Below are 12655 nucleotides of genomic sequence, written 5' to 3'. Positions count from 1 at the left end.
GTGGCCACACATTTTAATTCCACATCCTATTCCCATTCTGATATGTCTATTCACGGCCTCTTTCTACTGTAAAGATGAAGCCAAAGTCAGGTTGGAGGAACAACACCTTATATTCCGTCTGGATAGCCTCCAACCCGATGGCATTAATATTGACTTCTCAAACTTCCGCTAATGCTCCACTTCCCCCTCGTACCCCATCTGCTATTTATTTATTTATATACACACATTCTTTTTCTCACTCTCCTTTTTCTCCCTCTGTCCCTCTCACTATACCCCTTGCCCATCCTCTGGGCTTCCCCCCTCCCCCTTTTCTTTCTCCCTGGGCCTCCTGTCCCATGATCCTCTCATATCCCTTTTGCCAATCACCTGTCCAGCTCTTGACTCCATCCCTCCCCCTCCTGTCTTCTCCTATCATTTCTGATCTCCCCCTCCCCCTCCCACTTTCAAATCTCTTACTATCTCTTCTTTCAGTTAGTCCTGACGAAGGGTCTAGGCCCGAAACGTCAATTGTACCTATTCCTAGAGATGCTGCCTGGCCTGCTGCATTCACCAGCAACTTTTATGTGTGGTGCTTGAAATTCCAGCATCTGCAGATTTCCTCACATTTGCCCCTGATTAATCTGTGTCTTTTGAATTCAACGTTTATACTGTTCTTCGGAATGGATTCCGATAATATGCCTAACGCCAAAGACAAGCTAACTTGCCAGTAATTCTTTTATTGATTCCTGCATCCTTTTGTTAACAACAGTATGCCATTAGTCCTTCAGCACCACTGCATTCACTGAAGAATTATCCAAGGCTCCCGGATTTCCTTCCATGCTCATTTTAATAGTTGGGGAATCCACTTCACTTGAGCTTGATAATTTACCTATTATTAATGATAACAAGTCCCTTGGTCTTAAACACCCAAGTGAGTGTTTATCTAATACTTAATACTCTTTTGCCTTAACTATAATTTCAGTATCATCCCTCCCTCGTGCAAAGTGAGTCACCAAAAGTCATAAAGAACCTTTCCAACATCCTTCAGCTACACACACAGTTTATCTTTATGGTTCAAATTGGTGCTATTCATTCCTACGTTTTCCTTTTGCTCTTGCAAAACACTCGTGGGACATTCTTTTATTCACTTGCCAATATTGCTGCATGCTCCCTCTTTGATTTCACGACACATTGACACATTTTGACAACTTTAACATGCTATTGGCCTAAGTAAGGTCCCTACAAACCTGCAAAGCGTTGTCATTGATAAACTGCCCAACATTTTGTGGGGAACAGACATACTACAGTGGTGCTACAAAGTTTGTGAACCCTGTAGAATTTTCTCTATTTCCACATAAATATGACCTAGAATGTGATCAGATTTTCATGAAGGTCCTAAAACTAAATAAAGAGAACTCAATTAAATAAAAACACAAAATACGTTATACTTGTTCATTTATTTGTTGAGAAAAATGATCCAATATTACATGTATTTGTTAGAAAAAGTATGTGAACCTCTAGGGTAATGCCTTCTACAAAAGTTATTTGGAGTCAGGTGTTTCAATCAATGCGATGAAATTGGAAGTGTGGGTTGTAGTGGTGCCCTGCCCTATTAAAAAGATGCACAAAGTGAGGTTATGGGCAGAGCTCTGCTCTTCTGAAGAAAATTCTGTTTATCTGCACCATACTTTGAACAAAGCAACTTCCAGAGGCCCTTAGAAGAAAACCTGCAGGGACGCATGAAGCTGAAAGAGGCTGCAAAAACATTTCTAAAGACCTGAGTGTTCATCAGTCCACAGTAAGAGAAATTGTCTACAAATGAAGGAAATTCAGTGCTGTTGCTTCTTTCTGTAGGAGTGGGCATCCAGCAAAGATCACACCAAGAGGACAATGTGCAATGCTGAAAGAGGTATAAAAGAATCCAAGGGTAACAACAAAACATCTGCAGAAATCTCCAAAACTTGCTAAAGTCTCTGTTCATGTGTCCACTACAAGAAAAACACTGAATAAGAATGGTGTTCATGGAAAGACACTATGGAGGAAACCACAGTTCCAAAAAAAATTGCTACACATCTCCAGTTTGCAAAAGACAACCTGGATGTTCCACAACACTTCTAGGACAATATTTTATGGACAGATGAGACAAAAGTAAAACTTTTTGGCAGAAATGCACACTGCTATGTTCAGAGGAAAAAGGCCACTGTACACCCATACCAAAACCTCATCACAATTGTGAGGTATGGTGGAAGGAGCATCATGGTTTGAGGCTGCCTTGCTGCCTCAGGGCCTGGACAGTTTGCAATTGTTGAGGGACCAATCAATTCAAAATTGTATTAAGACATTTTACAGGAGAATGGCAGGGTAGCAGTCCATCACCTGAAGCTTAATAGAAATTGGATAATGCAACAAGACAATGATCCGAGAGACAAGAGTAAATCAACAAAAGAATAGTTTAAAAAGAAGAAAATTTGTGTTTTGGTATGGCTGAGTCAAAGTCCTGACCTTAACCCTATAGAAATGTTGTGGAAGGACCTGAAGCAAGCAGTTCAAGCAAGGAAGCCCAATAACATCCCTAAATTGAAGCAGTTTGTAAGGAGGAATGGCCTAAAATTCCTCCAAGCCAATGTGTATGACTGATCAACAGTTACTGGAATCATTTGGTTGACATTATTGCTGTATAAGAGGGTTCCACCAGTTACTGAAAGTAATGGTTCACATATGTTTTCCAGCAAATGCATGCAATATTGGATAATTTTTCACAATAAGTAAATGAACAAGTATAATGTTTTGTGTTATTTATTTAATTGGGTTCTCTTTATCTAGTTTTAGACTTATGTGAATGTCTGGTTTCATTTTAGGTTATGTTTATGCAGAAACAGAGAAAATTCTACAGGGTTCACAAACTTTCTAGCACCAGTAAATGCTGACTAAGGCACTAACCAATAATGAACACAGGTTGCTGGAAGTTCTGGTCATTAGAAACCAGTCTCACAATTACAATTTATTTCTTTTCCCAGATCTGTTCACATACCTTTATCAGTTTTATTACTTTGTTTGTTAATTCTCAAACTTCTATCAGATACTTAATATTCCTTGCACTTATCCAAGTTCTTTCATTTAACTGGAATCTCCTGTTGTTGGTGAAATGAGGAAATAGAGCCTTTGCTAGTTTGTTTTTTATTGTTTCTCTTGATTTCCATAGTTCAGTCTGACTGCTCCAAAATTGGACATTCTTTAAGGCCCTCACTTTTCTCAAAATTGCCAAACTTAATCATTTGGGGCCAGATTGTGCTGACTATGAGTTACTGTTTCACACAGAATGCCCAGTTAGCTGCAGTGCATGATTCAGCTCATTTCAGATTCCCACACTGATATATGACATTTGGAAGTCAGAAAGAAACTGTAGAACAGATGCCAATAAATTTACATGGGAATTTAACCTGCATGGGATCCAGGGTGTATTAGCTAACAAGAGACACAATTTTCTTGATGGCTGGAAGCAGAGGGTGATGATGGAAGGTTACTTTTCAGACTTGAGATCCATGACTAATGGTGCTCTCCATGGCTCAGTTCTAGTCCAAAGCTATTTGTGATCCATATAAGTGATTTGATGAGAATCAGCGAGGCATGGTTACTTAGCTTGCAAATAACTCTAAAATAGGTGATTTCATTGACAGTGAAAACAGTATCAGGACCTAAAGAAGTTGATCAGCTGGCTGAGTGGGCTAAGCAATGGCAAATGGAGTTCAATTCAGGTAAGACAGAGGTGCTGCATTTTGGAAAAAACAATTAGGATAGGACAGTTACAGCTAACAATAGGATGCTGGGGAGTGTTGGAGAACAGAGGGACCAAGGAGTACAAGCTCATTGAAAGTAGCATCACAGTTAGACCAGGTATGACAAAAGGCTTTTGGCATGTTGACCTTCATCAATTAGAACACTGAAAATATAAGTCGAGACGTTATGTTGCAATTGTAGACAACATTCATGAGGCCATACTTAGAATTTTGTGTCACTTTTGGTCACCCTGCTGTAGGAAAGATGCCATTAACTGGAAAACGTCCAGGATGTTGCCGGGACTGGAGGGACTGAGAGATGCAGAGAGGTTGAGCAGGTTGGGACTTTTTCACTAAAGCAAAGGAGAATGAGGGGTGTTCTTATGGAGGTCATAAAATTATGAGGGACATTGATAGGATAAATACAGAGTATTTTGCCCAGGGACTGGGAATAAAGATCTAGGGAGCAAATGTTAAAGGTAAAAGGGGAAAGATTTAATAAGAATCTGAGGTGCCGCTATTTCACCCAGTCAATATTTGGAATGAATGGTCAAAGGAAAGGGTTGAGACTGGTACATTAACAACATTTTAAAAATACTTTGGCAGATATACAGATAGGAGAGGTTCAGAGGGATATGGGCAAAACACCAGCATTTAGGACTAGTTTAGACAAGTACAGTATCTTGGTTAGTATGGACCAGTTGGGCCTAAGAGTCTGTTTCATGCTGTATGAACCTTATTTTATTTGTTCTATAATCATTGTTCTAAATTCTTTGAAGACAGCAAGCAGTCAAAGACCATCAGGGTGTTCGAGAAACAGGGTTTCAGTGTGCACTACATGAGATGAAATGATTCTGCTTGATTGGCCAAGACAGGGTGCTTTTGGAACTTTAGACCAGGGAGCTGCAGAACTAGCAGTTTATAAGATATTTCCTTACAACCACAGCTTCATCAGTTTTTGTTCATTACTCTATGCAGAATGCACTTTGGCCTATTTCCTTATTAATTTTAAAACAAACAACTGGAACTTGTAGGGAAATGTTCCATTCCTGACTGCCAAAATTCACCGTCGGAAGGGACAGGAAGTCCGGTCCTTCTTTGTGAACACAAGTTTCAAACTTGCTGGCAGGCATTGCAAACAATTGACCTACCATGCTCCAACACTGGCCTCTATGTTGACTGCAAAAGAGTAGTCAACTTCGGTATTTCATAGCTCTACATGTTTTCCAAATACCATAGATGTTTGAGCACATTCAACTTCCTTACCGGTATTCACAATAGGCAGACCATGATTTTGCCAACCATCAAAGTTTTTTGCAGGACTATGGAGAACTAACACAGAATAGGAGATGAGACCAGCATAGATCAGCTGAAATCATATTAAATGGTTGGCAGGCTTGAGGTGCCAAGTCGTCTGCTTCTGCTCCTATGTCTTTACGTTCTTTTCCTCATTCCTAAATAAATATGTCAGGTCATATACGTACATATAGAATTTACATATACCAGCCAGAAATATAAACTTTGATCTGTTATGCTAACTATCCAGATGATATGCCTGTGATGAAACAAAGACATGCAGAGAACCTCGAGTTTGCACCAATAATTTTCTCTCTCTGGCATGATGAATGCAGCAAAATATCCTTATAGGAGAAGAGTGAGAAATAAATGTAATATATTAAAGCAGGAAAAAACAGCATGAAGTTCAAGAGGTAAGTGACTGGAAGGCTAAGTAATCAGATACAAGCAATTTTTCAATGTGAAAGACAAGGGAAATAGAATAAATATCGAGAGAATTCTACAGCAGGTTGAGTTAGCTATCCACAGCTGAGTAACCAGATTTTACCTACTGTTCCTAGTATTAATGAGGATGTTTATATATGTAACTAGTCATTGAAGAATAGAGCAGCTGCTTAAAGAATATTGATCTTCAACATGGTCATGCTGAGAGATGATGCGTCAGCTGTAGAAAATGTAATGAAAAATAATAGCCTTTGGTGTAGGTGGCGCTGAAGATTTCAACAGATTGTCAGGATTACTCACACTGAGTCAGAATTATAATTAGCCACAAGGAGGGGAACAAAAAAAAAAATTACCTCATATGTGAGTTTATTCTTCTCCTCATCCAAAAACGGAAGTGCTTCATTCACCACAACATTGAGGTAATCTTCCATAAATTCCATCGTATTAGTGAATTTGTTCTTCTTGTCATCCCGTGACCCATTCAAATTTGAATCATAACTACAGAATAAAATTAGTTTCTTTTAAATCAGCTTTTCTCTTACCAGCATAAAGTCATAGAAAAGCACAGCACAGAAACAAGTTCTACAGTCCATCTAGTCCATCCCAAACCACTAAAGCTGTCTGCTCCCATCGACTTGCACCGGGGCCATATCCCATCATACCCCTACCATCCATGTACTTACCCAAACTTCTCTTAAACATTGAAATCAAGCTCGCATGCACCACTTGCACAGGCAGCTCACTCCACATTCTCACGACCCTCTGAGTGAAGAAGCTTCCCCTCATGTTCCCCTTAACTTTTCACTTTTCATCCTTAACCCATGACCTTCAGTTGTAGTCCCACCTAACCTTAGTGCAAAAAGTTTGCTTGCATTTACTCCATCGATACCCCTCATTATTTTGTATACCTCCATCAATCTCCCTTCAGTCTTCTACATCCCAAGGAATAAAGTCCTAATCTATTCAATCTTTCCTTATAACTCAGGTCCTCCAGGCCAGGCAAGGTCCTTGAAAATTTTCTCTGTACTCTTTCAATCTTATTTACATTATTCCTGTAGACAGGTGACCTAAACCGTACACTATACTCCAAATTAGGCCTCACCAATGTCTTATACAACTTCAACATAACATCCCATTTCCTGTACTCAGTACTTTGATTTACGAAGGCCAATGTGCCAAGAGCTATCTTTACCACCCTATCAACCTGTAATGCCACTGTTAATGAATTATGGACTTGTATTTCCAGATCCCTTAGTCCTACCACACTCAATGACCTACCGTTCACTTTGTAAGACCTACCCTAGTTGGTCCTAATGAAGTGCAACACCTTGCACTTGTCTGTATTAATTTCCATCTGCCATTTTTCAGCCCATTTTTCCGGCTGGTCCAGATCCCGCTGCAAGCCGTGATAGTTTTCCTCACTGTCCACTAAACTGCTAATCCTGGTGTCATCTTTAAATTTGCTGATCCAGCTAACCACATTATCATCCAGATCATTGATATAGATGACAAACAACAATAGACCCAGCATCGATCCCTGTGGCACTCCACTAGTCACAGGCCTTCAGTCAGAAGAGCAACCATCTACTACCACTCTCTCACTTTTTCCACAAAGCCAATGTCTAGTCCAATTTACTACCTCATCTTGAATGCTGAGCAACTGAACCTTCCTGACCAACCTCCCATGCGGGACCTTGTCAGAAGCCTTGCTAAAGTCCATGTAGACAACATCTACTGCCTTGCCTTCATCATCTTTCCTGGTTACTTCCTCAAAAAATTCTATATGGTTGGCTAGACATGACATACCACTCATGAAACCATACTGACTACCCAAATATTCATATATCCGGTTCTTTTGAGTACCTTCAATAACTTTCCTACTACTGATGTCAGGCTCACTGGCCTATAATTTCCTGCTTTATTTTCAGAACCTTTCTTAACCAGCAGAAAAACATTAGCTATCCTCCAATCCGCCAGTTCTTCACCTGTACTAAGGAAGATTTAAATATCCCTGTTAGCACCCTGACAACTTCTGCACTTGCCTCCCAAATGATCCAAAGTAACACCTTGTCAGGCCCTGGGCAATTACCCAACCTAATTTGCCTTGAGATAGCAAACACCTCCTTCTCTGTAATCTGTATAGGGTCCATGAAGTTGATGCTGTTTTGCCTCACTTCTATAGACTGTGTCTGTCTCCTGAGTAAATACAAATGCAAAAAAATCATTTAAGATCTCACCCATCTCTTTTGGTTCCATGCGTGGATTACCATACTGAACTTGTTCTTAAATATTTGCAGAATGCACTTATGAAGTACATAATCTATCCTGTCCCAATCCGCACTTGCCAGATTCTTCCTCATACCATCAAAATTGGTCTTCTCCAATTTAAGTCTCAACTCATGTACCAAACCTATCTTTCTGCATATTTACTTTGAAACCATTGGCATTACGATTACTAAATCCAAAGTGTTCCCCTACACAATCTCTGTCACCTGCCCTGCCTCATTCCCTAACAGCAGACCAAGAATTGCACTCTCTCTCATTGGGACTCTACGCACTGATTATGGAAACTTCCCTGAACACATCTGACATATTCTATCCCATCTTGTCCTTTAACAGAATGAGTGACCTAGTCAATATGTAGAAAGTTAAAATCACCTACTATAACAACCTTATGTTTTTGCATAAGGTCTGCGCTCTCTCTACAAATTTGTTCATCTAAATCTCTCGGACTGTTGCGAGGTCTGTATTATAGCTCTATTAATATGCTCATACCTTTCTTATTCCTCAGTCCCAGCCACTAGATGAGCTCTCCAGTCTGTCCTGACTGAACCCTGCCATAACATTTTCCCTGACTAGTATCACTACCCCTCCTCCTTAATTCCCTCCTGCTCTGTCGCGTCTAAAACAATGGAACCCCAGAGTACTGAGCTGCCAGTCCTGCCCCTCCTGCAACCAAGTCTCACTAATGGCTACAATATCATAATTCCAGGTGTTGATCTATATCCCGAGCTCAGCTGTCTTTCCTACAATACTCCTTGCATTGAATTATACAAAGCTCAGGATAGTACATACACCATGCTCAGCCTTTCCATTCCTGACTTTGTCTGATGTCTTAACAACATCTGTGTCCACAACCTCTCCACTCTCTGTTCTAACACTCTGGCTCCTATCCCCTTGCAACTCTAGTTTAAACTTCCACCCCTCTCTGTGCAGCACTAACAAACCTTCATGCTTGGATATTATTACCCCTTCCAGTTCAGATGCCAACCATCCCTTCTGTATAGGCTCCACATTCCCTGGATGACAGCCCAATAATCCAAAAATCTGATGCCCTCCCCCCTACACCAACTCCTTAGCCATGTGTTCAACTGTATGATCTTCCAATTTCTGGCCTCAAGAGCATGTGGCATGGGTAGCAATCCTGAGATCACAACCCTAGAGGTCCTCCCCTTTAGCTTAGCACCTAACTCCCTGAATTCACTTTGCAGAACTGCATCCCTCTTCCTAACTATGTCACTGGTACCTGCATGGTCCATGACCTCTGGTTGCTCACCTTCCCACTTAAGAATGCTGAGGACTCGATACGAGACGTCCCTGACCCTGGCACCAAGGAGGCAACATACCATCTGGGAATCTCATTCTCATCTATAGAACCTCCTTTCTGTTTCCCTAAATAATGAATCCCCTATCATTACTGTGTGCCTCTTCTCTCCCCTTTCCTTCCAAGTCACAGAGTCAGAGACCTGACCGCTGTGACTTTCCTCTGCTAGGTCAATCCTCCCTCAACAGTATCCGAAATGGTATACCTATTGTTGAGGGGGATGGCCACAGGAGTACTCTGCACTGACTGTTTAACCCCTTTCCCTTTCCCGACTGTCTGACTGTCATCCAGTTTCCTGTGTCCTGCACCTTGGGTGTAACTACCTCTCTATATTTCCTGTCTATCACCCCCTCAGCCTCCTGAATGATCTGGAGTTCATTCAGCTCCAGCTCCTTCATGCAGAATATTAGAAGCTGCAGCTGGATGCACTTTTTGATTTGATACTTAACTGCCTGGTTTAATTCCAGTTCATTCTATTTTCTGTTAGAAGGCTCATCTAGAAGATTAAGATGCATGGGGTCCTCAGTGACTTGGCTACTTCGGATCAGAATTGCCTGGCCCATGGAAGACAGAGACGAGTTCTTGATGGGTCTTATTCTGGATGGAGATCTATGTCTTGTGGTGTTTTGCAGGTATTCCTACTGGGACCTCTGCTGTTTGTGATCACTATCTCCTAAGGGTTCCTTTATCTTAAGCTCCTTAATCAAATCTGGTTCATTACACAGTGCTCAATCCAGAACAGTTTTTCCCCTACTGGGCTCAACAACAAGCTGCTCAGAAAAGCTACCTCGTGGGCATTCTACAACTTCCCTCTCTTCATATCCAGCACCAACCTGATTTTCCCAATCAACCTGCATATTGAAATCCCCCATGACTATCATAACATTGCCCTTATTACAAGCCTTTTTTATTTCCCATTGAAAAGGTAGTGCTGGAGGCAAATATCATGATGCTTCCCCCACCATCACATGCCCACAACTTACAAAGTCTAACCCATCCATTTTTAATGTAGGAGAAAACCAGAGCACCTGGAGAAGATCCACGAGGTCATGGGTAGAATATACAAATTCTCGACAGACATTATCAGGAATTGAACCCCAATATTCTGACTACCGGCACTGTAAAGCATTATGGTAACCACTATGTTACTGTGCCTCCTCTTTTAAAAAAGACAAAGTGTTGGCTACCTGGAGTGCTTTGCCAGGGATGATGTGGAAACAGAGGTGATAGAGGTGTTTATGAGGCTCTTAACCAGCCGTATGAATATAGAGGGATGAAGGATATTGACCATAGTAGAAGGAATTATATAAATGAGACACCATTAGCTTAATTAGATTGGCACAGCATCATAGGCTATCGAACCTCTTCCTGCATTGTACTATACTCTGGTCTTAGCTACTTGAAATAATTCTGCGAGGATAACAAAAAACAATGTCTTACTCTTTGATATTGATTGATGTTGGAATCTCAGTCCACAGCCGAGCTAATTTTACTGGTGTTACCAGCTCCTGGGGGTCCCTGATGACATGCACATGTAACATTAGATTGCAAAATGAAGCCCGTATATCATAAGGCAATAATTCATCAGCCATGCACAGATATATCAGTTCCACACTCAGTTGCTTTGAAATTTCACCAATTGCCAGGTACTGACGATCCAGGCAAATCATTGCAAAGAGCTTCAGCTGATACCTGAAAAAGAAATGTTGTGACATATTAAACATATGATTGAGGAATCTTCTAACAAACTCCTTCAGCATGAACTTCTTCTGTTGCAAAGTACTTGCCCATTATCACACAGGAAGTGTTGTAGCCCCACAGGTGCAGGCTGATTCCCAGCAAAATAACCCCATCTATTCTGTTTATTTCTCAATCCCTCCATCAATTCTCATTCAACATAGTTCGTCACTTACCAACGTTAAAGAGAATTTACAGTAACCAGTAATCTACCAACACCACTTTTGGAATGTGGGAGGAAACTGAAGCACAGGAGGAAAGTCACACAGTCCCAGGGAGAACATGCAAACACTACACAGACATCACACAGGGCCAGAAATGAACCCTGGATTCTGGAGCACCTTTACTATCCGCTTCCATTTTCTCCACATCAGCCAGTAGCCTCTCATTGTAAGGATGGCAAACAATATTCAGCTGGAAGGAGCTTTACATTCATGGGGTATGTCCACCAGGAAATTACTTGTGATTGTTCACAAAGAATCTGTACTCTTTATATTATTACAGTAACTCTTGTTTGTTGTAAACAGTGTCATTCTGCTTAAGAAAGGAGGAGGAAATCATAGACAGAATAGACTGTAACTGCACTGGAAATACGTCAGGGATGGGAAACTTACAAAGAAGCATTGTATTTGAATAATAGAGTTAAGAGCTCTATGCCCCAAAGTCCTAAGGAGAATACTCACTGCTATAATTTTAGAAACATGCCAATAACATTGTTCACATCAAGATTAATAAGTCAATATGTCTGTTCTACGTGACTGAGGCATAAGCATTGGCCATGTCATTGGCATTAATTCCCCTTCTCTTCTTTGAAACTGTGAATGGATTAATTTACATCCATCTCATATGCATGACAGCACCTTTATCAGTGCAGAAGAGTTTTCATATGAATAAAATAAAATCAATTAGGTGCTAAAATATGATGTAGTTTTTATTTGAATTTTAATAGCAGACAGAGTAACTATGGCAAAGACTACATTACCTTAAAGGCTAGATCCAGAAGCAAAAGCAAATTACACATGAAGAGAAAGGGAATAAATATTTTAAAAAGAATAGTCTATTCTGTCTATGAATTCCTCCTCCTTTCTGAAAAGAAAGCAGGAGTAGTTCTGGATTGCAGTCACAAATAATTGACACAGATATGAGGAGATATTTGGTTCCCTGTGTGCTATAAATATAGTTCGACTGAGCACAGTAAAATGGTGCATCCAGTGCACAAGTTACCGACCAAGGCCATAAATTCAAATTTCTGTAGTAAAATGTGAAAAGGAATTCAATAAACGCTCTTGAAAGCTACTGGATTAATCGGAAGATCAGCTAATGCACCTTAGGGAAGGAAACCTTTTTCTACATTATATTGTATTTTTTTTATTCTACTGTGAATGACTGCAAGAAAATGAATCCCAAGATAATATATATGGTGACATAAATTTATGTTGAACTTTGAACATACAGTAGCTGAGAGGGTTTTTTTTAAAGCGTGTCGTACTAGACATTCAGCCATTCTTGGCTGGCACGTGGCGTCAGGATTAACCGGGTCACGTTATGAACGATCCTGACCTGACCCTTGTATTTTTTACGAGGCCAAGTGGCTAGCTCGACACTCAACCTGGCACGGATGGAAAGCGTGCTCGGCAGTGGCCCGACCCGGATTCGAACTTGGGAACCTTCGCTCTGGAGTCCGGCACTGATCTCACTGCGCCACCAGCCGGTCTATAGGGGTATAGGGGCTATGATGCTGATGTGGGTCAAAGGAATGAGACAAAATAGCAAATCAGCATGGACTAGATGGGCTGAAGGGATTATTTCTGTGCTGTAG

At 40.8% G+C, this 12655-nt stretch overlaps 1 protein-coding gene across 2 annotated transcripts in view; it reads right to left on the bottom strand.

Moving 5' to 3' along the window:
• itpr3 (inositol 1,4,5-trisphosphate receptor, type 3) overlaps positions 1-12655 on the bottom strand; it is a 310992-nt gene that overhangs the window by 118431 nt on the left and 179906 nt on the right. For both annotated transcript variants that reach the window (XM_063065549.1, XM_063065550.1), the window contains exons 19-20: positions 10540-10791; positions 5849-5993 (exon numbers count right to left, since the gene is read on the bottom strand). In XM_063065549.1, coding sequence (XP_062921619.1) covers positions 5849-5993; positions 10540-10791 — 397 coding nt within the window. The remainder of the gene's footprint in view (positions 1-5848; positions 5994-10539; positions 10792-12655) is intronic.

This window comes from Mobula hypostoma, chromosome 13, assembly GCF_963921235.1.
Source record: "Mobula hypostoma chromosome 13, sMobHyp1.1, whole genome shotgun sequence".
Taxonomy (NCBI): Eukaryota; Metazoa; Chordata; class Chondrichthyes; order Myliobatiformes; family Myliobatidae; genus Mobula; species Mobula hypostoma.
This window is presented reverse-complemented; position numbering and strand designations above follow the sequence as displayed.